Genomic DNA, 19551 nt, shown 5'->3' with positions numbered 1-19551 from the left:
TAGCGGTGTGTGGTCTGGTACAGTAGTAGAAGTATGGTAGCTAGTGGTGTGTGGTCTGGTACAGTAGTAGAAGTATGGTAGCTAGCGGTGTGTGGTCTGGTACAGTAATAGAAGTAAGCTCGCTAGCAGTGTGTGGTCTGGTACAGTAGTAGAAGTATGGTAGCTAGCGGTGTGTGGTCTGGTACAATAGTAGAAGTATGGTAGCTAGCGGTGTGTGGTCTGGTACAGTAGTAGAAGTAAGCTCGCTAGTGGTGTGTGTTCTGGTACAGTAGTAGAAGTATGGTAGCTAGCGGTGTGTGGTCTGGTACAGTAGTAGAAGTATGGTAGCTAGCGGTCTGTGGTCTGGTACAGTAGTAGAAGTATGGTAGCTAGCGGTGTGTGGTCTGGTACAGTAGTAGAAGTATGGTAGCTAGCGGTGTGTGGTCTGGTACAGTAGTAGAAATAAGATAGCTAGCGGTGTGTGGTCTGGTACAGTAGTAGAAGTATGGTAGCTAGCGGTGTGTGTGGTCTGGTACAGTAGTAGAAGTATGGTAGCTAGCGGTGTGTGGTCTGGTACAGTAGTAGAAGTATGGTAGCTAGCGGTGTGTGGTCTGGTACAGTAGTAGAAGTATGGTAGCTAGCGGTGTGTGGTCTGGTACAGTAGTAGAAGTATGGTAGCTAGCGGTGTGTGGTCTGGTACAGTAATAGAAGTAAGCTCGCTAGCAGTGTGTGGTCTGGTACAGTAGTAGAAGTATGGTAGCTAGCGGTGTGTGGTCTGGTACAGTAGTAGAAGTATGGTAGCTAGCGGTGTGTGGTCTGGTACAGTAGTAGAAGTATGGTAGCTAGCGGTGTGTGGTCTGGTACAGTAGTAGAAGTAAGCTCGCTAGCGGTGTGTGGTCTGGTACAGTAGTAGAAGTATGGTAGCTAGCGGTGTGTGGTCTGGTACAGTAGTAGAAGTATGGTAGCTAGCGGTGTGTGGTCTGGTACAGTAGTAGAAGTATGGTAGCTAGCGGTGTGTGGTCTGGTACAGTAGTAGAAGTATGGTAGCTAGCGGTGTGTGGTCTGGTACAGTAGTAGAAGTATGGTAGCTAGCGGTGTGTGGTCTGGTACAGTAGTAGAAGTAAGCTCGCTAGCAGTGTGTGGTCTGGTACAGTAGTAGAAATATGGTAGCTAGCGGGGTGTGGTCTGGTACAGTAGTAGAAGTAAGCTAGCTAGCGGTGTGTGGTCTGGTACAGTAGTAGAAGTAAGCAAGCTAGCGGTGTGTGGTCTGGTACAGTAGTAGAAGTAAGCTAGCTAGCGGTGTGTGGTCTGGTACAGTAGTAGAAGTAAGCAAGCTAGCGGTGTGTGGTCTGGTACAGTAGTGCTAAACGATTGGCTGTTCATGCAGTGTGTCTGCAGGTAGAAGAAAACTGATTAAACAATAACTATGGTAAATACATCTCATCAACGTACCGCGGTACCAGTACCGGTATATCGTTTTATCGCCTAGCCCTCGAGGAGTACGCTTCTCACACTAACAGTCATACCTGTTCTACTTTCTCTGATTGAACTGCATCTGGTGAAGCCTGCTGTGGCTAAACACACACACACCCCTCCCTGCACACACACTTACACACCCCCTTCCTACACCCCCCCCCCCCCCCCCCACACACTCACACAGGCACCCCTAAACACACACACATGCCCTGACACAAACACACACGCTCCCTCCACACACACACACACACTTAAGTGTCCTGGTTGGAGGGCTGGCTGGCTGGCTGGTTGGCTGGCTTGTCGTCTATCAGTGTGGCTGTCTGTCTGTTTGGCAGGCTGGTTGTCTGTCTGGATGCAATAGGTGCACTCACAGTTCATTAATTTCCTCTGAAGCCGCAATCAAATGGATTATATCTACATCCATTAGTTGATACTTCAGCCATTTCCATTTCCTATGTGTGTGTGTGCGTGTGTGTGTGTGTGTGTGTGTGTGTGTGTGTGTGTGTGTGTGTGTAGAAGTGGAAGGTCACAGGCCAGGCTATCCTAGCGGGTCAGAGGTTAGATACAGCAGGGCAATGTAATATGGCACAGCACTCACTCCCTTAAGACTCAACAGTATAGACCCAGACACAGCTGCACACACACACACAGTTACAAGGCTCCACATTGCTCTTCCTATGACAGAGTATGACACGGCAGTCCCTCGGGCATCACCCTCAATGCATGCTGGGAGATTCAGTACATAATGTCCTTCCTGTGGATCAGGAGACTAAGACCCACAGCTGTCAGTGTGTGTGTGTGTGTGTGTTCTGGGGGGCATTCTGGTGAACAGAAGGTTTAATTGGTGAATGCAGTGTGTGAGGAGGTCTATGCTGGTTGCTGAGGCCCGTGACTGTGCAGCAGAGCAGCACAGCATGCCATCCTCTGCCAGAGTGCTACTCCATGAAATGTTAATATGAGACCAGGACAGGAAGAGACATCACTAGCAACACACACACACACACACACTGGCAGGTAACTAATCAAGCACCATATTTCCCTAATATATCTAATTTGTGCGCACAATAAACACAACTTAACAAAGAATGTGATTGCAACCTGAATCTCATTTCCATGGTGAAGGAACTGTGTTGTGGGTAAACAAGCTCATCACCCCGGCTCTGAGAGGCGGACTGTGATTGGTGTTTGAGACAGGCAGAATGAGGTTCTGCTAGTTAGACAACATGAGAACATGGGAATGACAGCAGAAAGCCTCTCTGCTCACAGATGTTGTGTTAACAAGATGCACACACACACACACACACACACACACACAAAGATGCATGTTTGACGTGGAGTAGTCTGACAGGGTAAACGCACACATCCTCAGAGATAAATGATAATGTACAGTGACAGGGCAAAGAAAGACACACATACACAATAACACACTCAATTAGCATGCACAGTAACAGGATACACACGCATACGCACACAGAGATATTAGCATGTACAGATTTCAGCATGTACACTAACACAACACACACACAGATTTTAGCATTAGCACGTGCGCTTCCAGGACACACACACACACACAGATGTTAGCATTAGCAGGTGTGCTAACAGGGCCCACCCACAGATATTACATTTACATTTAGTCATTTAGCAGACGCTCTTATCCAGAGCGACTTGCAGTAAGTAGAGGGACATGTAGGCAAGTAGGGTGAAGTGCCTTGCCCAAGGACACAACGTTGTTTGACTCAGCCAGGAATTGAACCAGCGACCTCCTGATTACTAGCCCGATTCTCTAACCGCTCAGCCACTTGACTCCCATATTAGCATTAGCAGGTGTGCTAACAGGACACACACACAGATGTTAGCATTAGCAGGTGTGCTAACAGGGCCCACACACAGATGTTAGCATTAGCAGGTGTGCTAATAGGGCCCACACACAGATGTTAGCATTAGCAGGTGTGCTAATAGAGCCCACACACAGATGTTAGCATTAGCAGGTGTGCTAACAGGACACACACACAGATGTTAGCATTAGCAGGTGTGCTAACAGGACACACACACAGATGTTAGCATTAGCAGGTGTGCTAACAGGACACACACACAGATGTTAGCATTAGCAGGTGTGCTAACAGGACACACACACAGATGTTAGCATTAGCAGGTGTGCTAACAGGACACACACACAGAGACACTCCCCGCCTGTCAGGACTCACAGAGCTGGGGCTGGAGTGCCGGCGTAGTTTGGGCGACTCCTTCCCGCTGGAGGAGCTCTTGGAGCTGATGCAGGTGTTGTTCTCCGAGTGGACCCTCTTCACCTGGTTGGCCGGCTTGTCGAACGTGTCGAAGCCGCTCTGCGTGCGCTGGACCTTCCTGTCCTCAGGGATGGTGGCCAGGGGCTTGATGACGGAGTCGCTTCCCTGGCAGCCGCGCGTGGACATCTTCGTGACACATATCTGAGGGGGGGGATGCCGGAGAAACACAGGGAGAGCAAGAGAGAGAGAGACGAAAGGAAAGAGAGAGATAGAGAGGGAGGGAGAGAAGGGGGAGAGGGATACAAAGAGAGAGAGAGGGGGAGAGGAAGATAAAGGGAAGAGAAAAAGAAAGTGAGATACCTTGCATTAATCGATGTTTGGCCCCAAAAAACCTCCCTCCCTCCATCCTTCCTCTACTCGAACTACAAGCATCTTTTCATCTCGCTATCGGTATGGATGTCTCCTTCCCTGTGGAGTCTCTGATAGGATGAGAGTTCCTTCATCTCCATGTCTCTGATCAAAACAGCTCCAGTCTCCTCACTTTCAACGCTCCCTCACAGCCTCCCCCCCCCACCCCCACACACACACTCAGACACACACACTTCCTCACCTACAGGCTCCTGTCCATTCTTACAGTAGACAAATGCACACACTGGACACAAAAGTCAGGCGGCGTGTCGTGTTGTGCCCCCCCCCCACCAGATTAAATATTCAGTCCACGACTCCCCGGTCCCAGCCTCTCTAATCACTCGGCTCTCCAGCATGGAGGGAGTCACCTTGCAGAGCGCGGCCAGCTAGGTTTACCCCGGCCCGCTTCCTAACGCGCGCTGGAACTTTTCCACACACAAGCGACTGTGTGGCCTGTGTGGCCTGTGTGGCCTGTGTGGTCTGTGTGGTCTGTGTGGCCTGTGTGGCCTGTGTGGTCTGTGTGGCCTGTGTGGCCTGTGTGGTCTGTGTGGTCTGTGTGGCCTGTGTGGCCTGTGTGGCCTGTGTGGCCTGTGTGGCCTGTGTGGTCTGTGTGGCCCGTGTGGCCCGTGTGGCCCGTGTGGCCCGTGTGGTCTGTGTGGTCTGTGTGGTCTGTGTGGCCTGTGTGGTCTGTGTGGCCTGTGTGGTCTGTGTGGTCTGTGTGGTCTGTGTGGCCTGTGTGGTCTGTGTGGTCTGTGTGGCCTGTGTGGTCTGTGTGGTCTGTGTGGTCTGTGTGGCTCGTGGCCTCGTGTCTGCTGGTGGTGGGGGGGGGCGGCGAGGCGGGAGGTCAGGCAAAGGGAAAGCGACGCCGGCGTCTCTCGTTTCCGCTCCGTGCGGACGGGCCTCTGTCAGAAACACGGGTTGTGTGCCGTATCCATGGCAACCGTGCGTGTGTGCGTCTGTATGTGTCTGTGTGTATGTTTTGTCTGTATGTCTGTGTATGTTGGTCTGTGTGTGTATGTGTGTGTGTATCTAACACCCTCACGGCTGGTGTGTGTATGTGTGTGTCTAACACCCTCACGGCTGGTGTCAGGTCAGAGGGAGCCCAGACACTACTAGTCTCTAACAGACACAGACGTGAAAACAAGACCTCCACAGGAGGAACTGACAACACCCCACTAACGAGCCACTCTACCCTTCAGACTAGAGAAGAAGAAAGATTCTACCCTTCAGACTAGAGAAGAAGAAAGATTCTACCCTTCAGACTAGAGAAGAAGAAAGATTCTACCCTTGAGACTAGAGAAGAAGAAAGATTCTACCCTTCAGACTAGAGAAGAAGAAAGATTCTACCTTTCAGACTAGAGAAGAAGAAAGATTCTACCTTTCAGACTAGAGAAGAAGAAAGATTCTACCCTTCAGACTAGAGAAGAAGAAAGATTCTACCCTTGAGACTAGAGAAGAAGAAAGATTCTACCCTTCAGACTAGAGAAGAAGAAAGATTCTACCCTTCAGACTAGAGAAGAAGAAAGATTCTACCCTTCAGACTAGAGAAGAAGAAAGATTCTACCCTTCAGACTAGAGAAGAAGAAAGATTCTACCCTTGAGACTAGAGAAGAAGAAGAAAGATTCTACCCTTCAGACTAGAGAAGAAGAAAGATTCTACCTTTCAGACTAGAGAAGAAGAAAGATTCTACCTTTCAGACTAGAGAAGAAGAAAGATTTTACCCTTGAGACTAGAGAAGAAGAAAGATTCTACCCTTGAGACTAGAGAAGAAGAAAGATTCTACCCTTCAGACTAGAGAAGAAGAAAGATTCTACCCTTCAGACTAGAGAAGAAGAAAGATTCTACCCTTCAGACTAGAGAAGAAGAAAGATTCTACCCTTGAGACTAGAGAAGAAGAAAGATTCTACCCTTCAGACTAGAGAAGAAGAAAGATTCTACCTTTCAGACTAGAGAAGAAGAAAGATTCTACCCTTGAGACTAGAGAAGAAGAAAGATTCTACCCTTGAGACTAGAGAAGAAGAAAGATTCTACCCTTCAGACTAGAGAAGAAGAAAGATTCTACCCTTCAGACTAGAGAAGAAGAAAGATTCTACCCTTCAGACTAGAGAAGAAGAAATATTCTACCCTTCAGACTAGAGAAGAAGAAAGATTCTACCCTTCAGACTAGAGAAGAAGAAAGATTCTACCTTTCAGACTAGAGAAGAAGAAAGATTCTACCCTTCAGACTAGAGAAGAAGAAAGATTCTACCCTTCAGACTAGAGAAGAAGAAAGATTCTACCCTTCAGACTAGAGAAGAAGAAAGATTCTACCCTTCAGACTAGAGAAGAAGAAAGATTCTACCTTTCAGACTAGAGAAGAAGAAAGATTCTACCCTTCATACTAGAGAAGAAGAAAGATTCTACCCTTCAGACTAGAGAAGAAGAAAGATTCTACCCTTCAGACTAGAGAAGAAGAAAGATTCTACCCTTCAGACTAGAGAAGAAGAAAGATTCTACCCTTCAGACTAGAGAAGAAGAAAGATTCTACCCTTCAGACTACAGGAAGAGAAAAACTCCAGGGTTAGGAGGCCGCTCCATGCCCAGGGTAATGTCATCTCACACTCATGGAAACGCACACATACAGACACACACACACACACACACACACACACAGAGACGCATTGGACACACATATCCACGCACACACACACACAGAGACGCATTGGACACACATATCCACGCACACACACAGAGTATTTGTCCACACATGACTGAGTACACACAGACACACACACACACACACTATATGTTCACGCATGTATGAGTACACGCAGAGCCTTCTTGTAGACATCAACAAACATAGCCACAGTAAGGGCCATCATCCTCGCTCAGTCTCCATGGAGAAGACGTGTGTAAACAAACAAGTCTTTTGCACGCTATGTCTAAGTCCTGCATCCTATATCCTACATCATGCATCATACATCCTAACTCCTGTATCCTACATGCTATATCATGCATCCTGAATCTTATATCCTACATCTTGTATAATGCATCCTACATCATACATCCTAACTCCTGTATCCTACATGCTATATCATGCATCCTGAATCCTATATCCTACACCGAGACAGCGAGAGAGAGAAAAAAAGAGAGAAAGAGAGACAGAGACTGAGAGAGAGACAGAGAGAAAGTGTGAAAGAAACAGAGAGAGACAGAAAGAGAAAAAGAGACAGAGAAAGTGAGAAAGAGAGAGACAGCGACAGAGAGAGAGAGATGCTTGACCTTGTATAAACCCCGCCTGCCAGGCACCCACACAGACAAGACAAGGAGGAAAGGGAGGAGAGAGGAGAGGGAGGATAGAGAGGTGAGGGAGGGAGGAGAGAGAGGTGAGGGAGGAGAGAGAGGAGAAGGAGGAGAGAGAGGAGAGGGAGGAGAGAGAGGTGAGGGAGGGAGGAGAGAGAGGTGAGGGAGGAGAGAGAGGAGAAGGAGGAGAGAGAGCCATTACGATGGGGGAGAGGGGGGGAGAGGGGGGGTTGGTGTCCTGGGCAGTTGGCAGCAGCTGAGTGCTTCATGATGACATCAGCGTGAGTGATTTTCACAACCACACACACGTCTCTGGAGGAGAGTGATGTTCACAACCACACACACGTCTCTGGAGGAGGGTGATGTTCACAACCACACACACGTCTCTGGAGGAGGGTGATGTTCACAACCACACACACGTCTCTGGAGGAGGGTGATGTTCACAACCACATACACGTCTCTGGAGGAGGGTGATGTTCACAACCACACACACGTCTTTGGAGGAGGGTGATGTTCACAACCACACACACGTCTTTGGAGGAGGGTGATGTTCACAACCACACACAAGTCTTTGGAGGAGGGTGATGTTCACAACCACACACACGTCTCTGGAGGAGGGTGATGTTCACAACCACATACACGTCTCTGGAGGAGGGTGATGTTCACAACCACACACACGTCTCTGGAGGAAGGTGATGTTCACAACCACACACACGTCTCTGGAGGAGGGTGATGTTCACAACCACACACACGTCTCTGGAGGAGGGTGATGTTCACAACCACACACGTCTCTGGAGGAGGGTGATGTTCACAACCACACACACGTCTCTGGAGGAGGGTGATGTTCACAACCACACACACGTCTCTGGAGGAGGGTTCTCCTTTCCAAGCCTTGTTAACCCCCCTTCCCCCCACCGCTCATCACCCCCAACACTGGGTTCAACTCAGTTCCTCTCCCAGCCCTGTTAACTCAGGCACCTCACCACCCCCAACACTGGGTTAAATGCACATCCTATCCCAGCCCTGTTAACTCAGGCACCTCACCACCCCCAACACTGGGTTAAATGCACATCCTATCCCAGCCCTGTTAACTCAGGCACCTCACCACCCCCAACACTGGGTTAAATGCACATCCTATCCCAGCCCTGTTAACTCAGGCACCTCACCACCCCCAACACTGGGTTAAATGCACATCCTATCCCAGCCCTGTTAACTCAGGCACCTCACCACCCCCAACACTGGGTTAAATGCACATCCTATCCCAGCCTTGTTAAGTCAGCCACCCTCACTACCCCCCGAAGTATCTCACTTCCTGTCCCGCGCAGACAAAGGCCCTGTCAGCCTGCCCGGATCACTCTCAGTTCTGAGAAAGGAGATGGTGAGGCGATACGCCGAGTGGAAAACAATACCTCATCCTCCTCTCCTCCTCCTCCTCTCCTCGCTCGCTATCTACGGCACAGGCTATTGTGTTGGAGGTGATTGGCTGCAGGGCAGGGGGGCGGGGCAGGGGCGAGTGGGGGGCTTGTCGGTGCTAACTTGGCGGCATCTTTCACAACTTCTATTGTTGGAGAGCTCCCTGCCGCGGTGTGGCTTTCACATGTCACAGCACTGACACCTCCACAAGGCAACGCCTAGAGCTGGAGGAAACACTGCTGGAGAGGCACGGAGGGAGGGAGGGATAAAGATGGATGGAGGTAGACAGATAGATGGAGAGAGGGATGGATGGAGGGATAGACAGAGGGAACCTGGAACAGGGTCAGGTCATAGTGTAAACCAACATGAGGGTAGATCTATCTCACCAGGAACAGGATTCAACAGCCCTCTACCCTGACAGTCAATAGTATCATTGCAGAAATAGTTTTTAGATTCAATCCCAAATAACTTAGTTCCCAACCAGGTGATTAACATAATTCCTGCTGTAGCTACCGCAGTAATTGGTAATGTAAGAGTTAATTATTCCAGTATAAATAGCTAAACCCATGCTTATGTTCATGCTCATCCCTCCTGGAGAGTGGTGAGCTACCAAGCCCTGAGTTATGTGGATGACTGTCTGCTCACTTGCTAATTAGCATCAACGGCGGAACAAGATATACACATGTCCGTCCTCCCGCCCACTCCTGGCCTCGTTACCGGAGATGAAACACTCTCTCAGAAGATGCTAGACCACGGCGGTTAGAAGATCAAGGAGGACACACTGCATGTCTGTTGATGTAGGGTCTGAACTGTTCTGTCTGGTTGGGGTCTTTTAAGAGTGAGAGTGAGAGAGCTGGGGAAGTTGTGATCGTGAGATGACAAGGGTGACCCTAGCCCTGCCTACACACTCCAGTCTTCCCTAACCTAGCCCTGCCTACACACTCCAGTCTGCCCTAACCTAGCCCTGCCTACACACTCCAGTCTGCCCTAACCTAGCCCTGCCTAGAACACTCCAGTCTGCCCTAACCTAGCCCTGCCTACACACTCCAGTCTGCCCTAACCTAGCCCTGCCTAGAACACTCCAGTCTGCCCTAACCTAGCCCTGCCTACACACTCCAGTCTGCCCTAATCTAGCCCTGCCTAGAACACTCCAGTCTGCCCTAACCTAGCCCTGCCTACACACTCCAGTCTGCCCTAACCTAGCCCTGCCTAGAACACTCCAGTCTGCCCTAAACTAGCCCTGCCTAGAACACTCCAGTCTGCCCTAACCTAGCCCTGCCTACACACTCCAGTCTGCCCTAATCTAGCCCTGCCTAGAACACTCCAGTCTGCCCTAACCTAGCCCTGCCTACACACTCCAGTCTGCCCTAATCTAGCCCTGCCTAGAACACTCCAGTCTGCCCTAAACTAGCCCTGCCAACACACTCCAGTCTGCCCTAACCTAGCCCTGCCTGGCCTAGCCCACTCCGGCCCGGCCTGCTCCAGTGCAGACGCAGTGGTGCCCAGAGAATGAAACCTGACCTGGACCACAGAGCAGTACATAAAACATGGTAATCTGCAGAGAGAAAGCCAGGTACAAACTGAGCCATGAACTAGGCCTTGACCAGGAAGCCCTAGTGTTCAGTCAGGGTCAGGTCAGTGCTCAACCTGGCTCCAGGGCCAAGCCGCTGTTCACATACAGGCTCTCACAGTATGAATGCTGATTTGAAATGAGCTCCAGCCCTATGGAACCTAGACTAGTCTATTTAAGATGAACCCAGCCTAGCCTAGATTAGCCCAATGCAGCCTACCCTAGCCTAGCCAAACTCAGGCTATTTTAGCCCACTCCAGGCTAGCCTAGCCTAACTTAACCTAGCCTAGAGTAGCCCACCCCAATTTAGCCTAACCTAGCCTAGCATAGGCAAACCTAGCCTAGCTCAGGCTAACACCCAGCCTACCCGGTTTACTGAGCCTCAGAGAGAAGGGGGGGCCCAAATGGGAGTCAGGTGGCTGAGCGGTTAGGGAATCGGGCTAGATGGTTGCCGGTTTGATTCTGGCTGTGCCAAATGACGTTGTGTCCTTGGGCAAGGCACTTCACCCTACTTGCCTCGGGGGGAATGTCCCTGTACTTACTGTAAGTCGCTCTGGATAAGAGCGCCTGCTAAATGACTTAATGTAAATGTAAAGGTATCAGTTCCACATAACGATGCTGGGCCTGAGGCTCTAAGTGGAAGCCCTTCATACATTAGATCACTGCCAGATGAATAGCCTTCACTCAAGCTAAATGTGTGGCTCTCTCCTCCCTCGCTCTCAGTATACCTCTTTCTGTATCTCTCTCTCTCTCTCGCTCGCTCTCTCTCTTTTTCCATCGCTTTCTCTTTCCATCTCTGCCTCTCTATTTGTCTCTTTCCCTCCATTTGTCCCTCTCTGTTCTCTCTTAACTCTCTTAACTCTCTGTCTGTCTGTCTCTCTGTCTCTCTCTCTCTCAGCATAAACAAGGTGAATGTCTGGCTAGCGTGGTGTCATGATGAGTGAGGCTCTACACCCGACGACCGTGGCAGTCAGTGAGCTCTCACAGCGCCTGGAACGCAGCAACGCTTCATCCAGGAGCGTGGATGTGAAGTGACCCTCTCCAGCACCACCCCGCCCCGTCACAGAAAGCTCTTCAGCAGATCCAGGCGCCTGTGAGTCCCCCTTGGCCCTGAGAAGGTCTCACTGGGTCACAGGGTATTCTCACATCAAGGCAGGAGCGCATGGGCATCAACAACACCTGACAGTGTAAGATATGCATGAACAAACATCACAAAAATGTGTGCGTGTGTGAAGAAACAACTAGCATGTGTCATTAGACCAAGGGGAAGGCGAGTGGCCGTGGTTGACAGTAGAACTGACACAGCTGCTACATTGTGGCCGCCTGGTTCCAAACCACCTTCCCTACGTTCAGCTGGGTTGGACCCCAGTTGCTGGTGCGCTGAGAAGGGAACACAGACCCTGGCTGAGATGTCAACACTGCGGGGGCTTATCTTGGGCCTGGCTGGGAAGACATGGAAGAACTTATCTACAGACTAGGACCACATCCTGTCTAGTCAACATCCATCTACTGACTCACCTGACTCCTTCACCTGTCTCTTTTCTCTCCCCACCTCCCTCCCTCCCTCCCTCTCTCCCCACACTTCCTTTCCCTTCATCCTTCTCTTCCTCTCTCCCTCCTCTTCCTCCATCTCTCTTCCTCTCTCCCTCCCGTGTGGAGAGTTGGGGGCGATGAGCAGCCTCTGGGAAATCTTCCGGTAACATCTCCCTGTACTCAGGGCCACAGGACCATTAACAAAAGCTGCGTTGTCATGGAATTTGAATTTATCAAGTTACCTGAAACAGAGTGTTTGTTTTTGGCGTGGTTATTTTTGGCTATGCACGAGGCTGTTTGCCAATGGTTCATGTTTTCGCATTTCGCCTGACCCAATAAAATAATGTTGCTTCGCGCTGAGTAGGAATGCTCCCTTTTAAACCCTTTCTACTGACTTTGAACATCTCTCTCAAATCTTTTTTTCTTCCGATGTTCGTTTTTCTTCCTAGTCTCTCTCCTCTCCTCCTTACTCTACCTCCTCCTCCCCCAGGGGTGACACTGCCAATCCCCAGGGAAGGAAGCCAGGCAGAGAGAGAGGAGAGGGAGAGAGACAGGGAGAGAGAGAGGGGAGGGAGACAGGGAGAGAGAGAGGAGAGAGAGACAGGGAGAGAGAGAGGAGAGGGAGAGAGACAGGGAGAGAGAGAGGAGAGGGAGACAGGGAGAGAGAGAGGAGAGGGAGACAGGGAGAGAGAGAGGAGAGGGAGAGAGACAGGGAGAGAGAGAGGAGAGGGAGAGAGAGAGGGAGAGAGAGAGGAGAGGGAGACAGGGAGAGAGAGAGGAGAGGGAGAGAGACAGGGAGAGAGAGAGGAGAGGGAGAGATAGAGGGAGAGAGAGACAAGGAAAGAGAGAGACAGGGAGACAGGCAGAGAGGGAGAAAGAGAGAGAGACATGGAGAGAGGGAGGGACAGAGAAGGAGGGAGAGACAGGGAGAGAGACAGGGAAATACAAGGAGAGAGACAAGGAGGGAGAGAGAGAGACAGGGAGAGAGGGAGAAAGAGAGAGTGCTACACCACTACACAGCTGTCTCTGTTAGCTGAGACATTGTATGCCAGACGGAGGGAAGGCGGGAGAAGAGGAATGACAGAAAACAGCGTGACTGAGAGAAAGAGAGAGTAAGACAGAGAGTGAAAGACAGGGAGAGGTGGAAAGATAGAGAGACATAGAGAGAGAAACCGAGGGAGAGAGCAGTAGATTATCTCTGCAGGCTCGCTGTTTGCAAACAGCAGATGAGGGCCATTAACAGTCAGCCCTTCCACACACCTTCCTTCTAACTCTCCCTTCATTCATCCCCCCATCCCTCCCTCGCTCCATCCTCCACAATCAGACACAGCTAGTCTCAGGTGGGCCGGTAGTGAGCTAGCACACACACACACATCACGCTGCACACACACACAGCCACATCACGCTGCACACACACACACACATCACGCTGCACACACACACACACACACACACACACATACACATTCAACACTGATCCTGTCAGACATGCTCTAGATACAACGTCAACATGCTTATCCCATGTACAGTAGCGTGTGTTCAGCATGTGTCTGGGGATTTCTGTTCCCGCTCAATCACATCACGCACACAAACATACGCACGCGCAAGCGGGCATTCACAGCTGCACCTGGAGCGAGGGAGGGAGGGATGCAGGAAATAAGAGCTAATGTCAGTCTTCTTCTTACCTTATAGCAGGAAGCCACTATGGAACAGACAGCGCAGTCATACTAATCACTCTGCCTGCAAAACCTGCTCAAAACATCCCTCTCTCTCCCTCTCTATCTCTCTCTCTCTCTCATACTCACTCCCTCCCTCCCTCAAATTCTCTCCCTCTCACCGCACTAACAGGCTGGGAGCAATGAGATCGTACCAGGAGCCGGGAGGAGGTGGGGGGAGTGAGGGGAGGTAAAATCCGAGAGGAGGGAGAGCTTGAAGCCCTCGCTCTCTCACAGCCCTGACTTGGGGAGCGGGGGTGCGTTGGGATGGTGTCGCGGGGCAGCAGGCGGGCGAGAGGGGCTCTCCCGGGGGGGCGTCAGCGATCCCTCCGGCCCAGCGGCCCCCGCACCGCAGCAGAGATGGTACGGCCCTCGGAGTTTGAGGAAGCAGATTGTGGAAGTGGAGTCTGCAGCGACAGAGCTGGCGTTACTGACGGTGACTGTGTGTGTTTCTGTGTGTGTGAGCGTGTATGTGTGTGTGAGCTGTAGTAGAGTGTCTCATCTAGTTCTTCTGCATCATGGCCACTGTTTTGTCCGTCGTGGAGTTCCATACCAGTGGAATACAAATGCAGCCACACTTACACACTGACACACAATAGCAAGACGATTGAATTTCCTTTGGGATTTATGAAGTGATTTTAAGATGATAACACGTACGTGTGCAGCTAGGCTTAACTGTGTGTGTGTGTGTGTGTGTGTGTGTGTGTAGCTAGGCTTAACTGTGTGTGTGTGTGTTACCAAGATGAACTAGGGCAGGCTACTCTATGAAGACTAAGCCAAAAACAATTGATTATCTTTCTACCCCCCCCCCCCCCCCGCCTCCACCCCTGCCTCCACCCCTGCCTCCCCCCCTGCCTCCCTCTCTGCCTCCCTCCCTGCCTGTCTTGCAGCACTGGGATGTAACTTGACCCCCTGGCCCCACCCTACCCTGTCCATTAGCTGCTAGGATACGTAGAATCCACTGCAATATGAGTTAGTTCCCTGGAGGGACTACAAACATGGCAGCTGCTCCCATCTAAGGGGGTTAGCTTTGCTGCTCATTAGCTCAGCCTGGAAGGACTACAAACATGGCAGCTGCTCCCATCTAAGGGGGTTAGCTTTGCTGCTCATTAGCTCAGCCTGGAAGGACTACAAACATGGCAGCTGCTCCCATCTAAGGGGGTTAGCTTTGCTGCTCATTAGCTCAGCCTGGAGGGACTACAAACATGGCAGCTGCTCCCATCTAAGGGGGTTAGCTTTGCTGCTCATTAGCTCAGCCTGGAGGGACTACAAACATGGCAGCCGTTGTCAGCTATAAATGAAACAAACACAAGTATTTGTGTTAATTACCCTGCTGAATTTTGAAAGACATTTTGCATGTGGTGGGCATTGACCAAAATGTTTTGACACACCACGGTCAGTAAAAACCCCTCTCTCTCTCCCTCCCACCACTCCCACATGTCTCTCTCTGTCTCTGTCTCTGTCTCTGTCTCTGTCTCTGTCTCTGTCTCTGTCTCTGTCTCTGTCTCTGTCTCTGTCTCTGTCTCTCTCTCTCTCTCTCTCTCTCTCTCTCTCTCTCTCTCTCTCTCTCTCTCTCTCTCTCTCTCTCTCTCTCTCTCTCTCTCTCTCTCTCTCTCTCTCTCTCTCTCTCTCTCTCTCTCTCTCTCCTCTCCCTCTCCCTCTCCCTCTCCCTCTCCCTCTCTCTCTCTCTCCTCTCTCTGTCTCTCTCTCCCTCTCTCTGTCTCTCTCCCTCGTGGGTGACCTTGACAGACAAGCCAGTTGCCACAGTAACAGGAGCGTGTCTGTTGTGTTTAGGGTCTCCACACACACCTGAGGCCGAAAGCATGACACACACAGACACACACACACACACAGACACACACAGACACACACAGACACACAATGCCTGTGTGACAGTTAGGATGCTTGTCCTGGCTCTGGGGAACCGGATGGGCCATCATTTACAACATGCTCTGGTAAAATGGATATTTGCATGATAATGGGATCTTAATCCATGACCGTACCGTGACACTGTCTGGGCGAGGCTGTGGAACACACACACACATGTACGTATACACACGTACACACGTACACACACGTCCAGCGTGTTGGAAGGCGCTAGTCTGTGAGTAAAGAATAGCAACAGAGCAGAAGGTTCTGGGTCATGTATTATTCAGACCTGCACACACACACAGGACACCCTCCCTGCCACACACACACAGGACACCCTCCCTGCCACACACACACACACACAGGACACCCTCCCTGCCACACACACACACAGGACACCCTCCCTGCCACACACACACACAAACACACAGGACAACCTCCCTGCCACACACACACACAAACACACAGGACAACCTCCCTGCCAGACACACACACACACAGGACAACCTCCCTGCCACACACACACACAAACACACAGGACAACCTCCCTGCCACACACACACACAAACACACAGGACAACCTCCCTGCCACACACACACACAAACACACAGGACACCCTCCCTGCCACACACACACACACACACACACACACACAGGACAACCTCCCTGCCACACACACACACAGGACACCCTCCCTGCCACACACACACACACACACGTGACACCCTCCATGCCACACACACACACAAACAGGACACCCTAAACAGGACACCCTCCATGCCACACACACACACACACAGACACACAGGACACCCTCCCTGCCACACACACACACACTAACACACACACACACAGTACACCCTCCATGCCACACACACACACACACACAGGACACCCTCCATGCCACACACACACACACACAGGACAACCTCCATGCCACACACACACACACACACACACAGACACACAGGACACCCTCCCTGCCACACACACACACACACAGGACACCCTCCCTGCCACACACACACACAGCATGGCAGCAGGGGCTGCTGAAGGGATGATGAAGAACAGAGCAGGAGAGAGAAGGAGAGGAGGATGTAGAGGACAGGACAGGAGGAGAGGAGGATGTAGGGAGAGAGAAAAGGTGGAGAGGAGAGGAAGAGAAGACAGGAGAGGAGGATGTAGGGAGAGAGAAAAGGTGGAGAGGAAAGGAAGAGAAGACAGGAGAGGAGGATGTAGGGAGAGAGAAGAGGCGGAGAGGAGAGGACAAGAGGAGAGGTGGAGAGGAGAGGACAAGAGAAGAGGCGGAGAGGAGAGGACAAGAGAAGAGGCGGAGAGGACAAGAGGAGAGGTGGAGAGGAGGAGAGGAGGATGTAGGGAGGGAAAGGGCAGGGCACAGCAGGGTCTGGCACCATGAGAGATGGATTATTTAGACTGGAAGACACACAGGAGCACCAGCCCCAAGTCTGCCCTGTCCTCAGACACACACACACACACGCACCCTTCTCACTGGATTTACACTCCAGCCCTATAGCCTTTCCCCCCCATCCCCTCATCTCATCTCCCTCCCCTCTCCTCTCTCCTAACTTTCCATCCCCGCCTCTCCTCTTCCCTCCCCCCTCATCTCCCCCCAGCCTCAAGGCTCCTTCTCCCAGGGAGGGAGCTGTTCCTAAAGGCCCCTGAGGGTAAAACCTCTCAAATCCTCATTACCCCCTACTCCCCCCTACCTCTCCCTCACCCCTCCGGTGACCCCCACCCCACATCTCCGCTACGCTGGATAATTCATTTTGACGGATGGCTTCCTGCCCCCTCATATATATGTCTCCCCCTCTCTCTCTCTCTCTCTCTCTCTCTCTCTCTCTCTCTCTCTCTCTCTCTCTCTCTCTCTCTCTCTCTCTCTCTCTCTCTCTCTCTCTCTCTCTCTCTCTCTCTCTCTCTCTCTCTCTCTCTCTCTCTCTCTCTCTCTCTCTCTCTCTCTCTCTCTCTCTCTCTCTCTCTCTCTCTCTCTCTCTCTGTCTCTCTGTGTGTGTGTGAGAGAGAGAGAGACACTGACTGACACAGACACAGAGTGGTATTCCATCTTCCTCAAGTTCCAGGGTCTGGGTCACACGTCAATCACTCTCTGCCCTCGCTCCATCTGCTCCCGCCAGCTAATGACCTCATCAGTACAGCATCACAACACACAGACGACACCTGGGCGTCTCCATGGATACGGGACGGCGATGACCACGGCAGGTGCAGGCTGCGATGACGCCATGTCTGGATTAGGGATGTCATCTGTGATATTATTTCTAATGTTATGTGTGATATTACTTGTGAAATCAATCGTGAAATCATTTGTGATATTATTTCTTTCTGTCGTCCAATCTACAACCCAAGCAGTGCAGTTGTAGAGGCTTGGGGTTCAAGGTTTTTGAACCTAGCAAAAAGTTATTTTCCAACCTAACCTATTTAGGCATTCATATTCTCGACAGCTGTTCCAGAACGTCATTATTGTGGGGCTTTTTCCCTGCTACCTCACTGCTGTCGTAGGGTTACTGCTACACACTTCTTACTTCACTGGATGGGATTGTTGCATCATTTGTCAGGGCGCTGTACTTGACTGAACCCAGAATGAAGCACTACACACACACAGACACACACACACACACACACACAATACTTAGTAAGGCCAGACTGCAGTAGGGACAGTTCCCTAGAAGAAGGAACTCTCTCTGAAGGCCCCTGAAGAAGAGAGAAACAACAGATAGAAAGATGGAGACTTTCATTCCTCCAGTCGTCAAACTGGCCGTGATCCTGCAGCTCTACGGAGGAGCAGAGCTAGCCAGAGAGAGCAGAGCAGAGCTAGCCTGCCAGAGAGAGCAGGCTAGCTCTGCTCCTCCGCCAGAGAGAGCAGGCTAGCTCTGCTCCACCGCCAGAGAGAGCAGGCTAGCTCTGTTCCTCCACCAGAGAGAGCAGGCTAGCTCTGTTCCTCCGCCAGAGAGAGCAGGCTAGCTCTGCTCCACCGCCAGAGAGAGGGATTACGCCCGGTAATTACGAGAGTTCAACTTGGTAAAAGCCGGCCAACTTGGCCAGGAGATGAGAGCACGTGAGCTAGCCCTGGGTGGACATTAAAACGAGCTGGCTGTGTCCAGACCTGCTCCAGTGTACATCATAGAGATGGCTGTGTCCAGCCCGGCTCACAGCCCCTGCTCTGCATCCTGACGGAGGGGTGAACACACACTCCACAACACACGCTCTCTCCAGAACCCACACTCGCTCCACAACACACACTCTCTCCAGAACTCACACACACTCCACAACACACGCTCTCTCCAGAACTCACACTCGCTCCACAACACACACTCTCTCAAGAACCCACACACTCTCTTCAGAACCCACACTCACTCCACAACACACACTCTCTCCAGAACCCACACTCGCTCCACAACACACACCCGAGGCGAGGGCCCAAGCCCCCCCCCCCTCTTGTGTACAGGATGACCCCAGTCCTAACTCACCTCATGAAGCAAGGTGACGGCGCACCAGGGACAGAACCGAACGATGCCGCAGAATGACCATCTCCACTGGACGTCTGCCATGACGGTTTAGTGAGGGAACCTAATCCTACAACAACTGCTGCTGCCCTGCCTCCCTGCTGCCTCCAGCTGGTAATATCCTTGTCTGTGTGTGTCTGTGTTGTGTGCTAGTGTTTAAAGGTTTTCACACTATGGCCTTCCCTAATTTCTCTTAAACTCAGTCGACATATCTGTGATGACATCACAGCATCCCAAGGGTTCTACTTCACCCTGCCTCCATCATGCTTCACCCTGCCTCCACCCTGCCTCCATCATGCTTCATCCTGCCTCTATACCATCAGACTGTCATTGGTATTCTTCACTTCTCCACCTCCAGCTTCACAGATCAATAGGAGAACCCAATCACACACACACACACACACCCCAACAACAACAACGACCACAGCAGCATATTGGAAAACACTTCTGATTGCTTGCAGAGTGTAACATTGCAATTAATTTGAGACTAATTAATTAATGCGTACTTTTAACCAGAGGAAAATA

At 51.1% G+C, this 19551-nt stretch overlaps 1 protein-coding gene across 1 annotated transcript in view; it reads right to left on the bottom strand.

Annotated features, from left to right (window-relative positions):
* Positions 1-19551, bottom strand: part of LOC134023783 (cyclin-dependent kinase 14-like) — a 54712-nt gene that overhangs the window by 17267 nt on the left and 17894 nt on the right. The window contains exon 3 of the mRNA XM_062466145.1: positions 3660-3899. Within this exon, the coding sequence (XP_062322129.1) occupies positions 3660-3899 (240 nt within the window). The remainder of the gene's footprint in view (positions 1-3659; positions 3900-19551) is intronic.

This window comes from Osmerus eperlanus, chromosome 7 (assembly GCF_963692335.1).
Source record: "Osmerus eperlanus chromosome 7, fOsmEpe2.1, whole genome shotgun sequence".
NCBI classification, from domain to species: domain Eukaryota; kingdom Metazoa; phylum Chordata; class Actinopteri; order Osmeriformes; family Osmeridae; genus Osmerus; species Osmerus eperlanus.
Note: the sequence above shows the minus strand (reverse complement) of the source record. Positions and strands in the feature narration are given on the sequence as shown.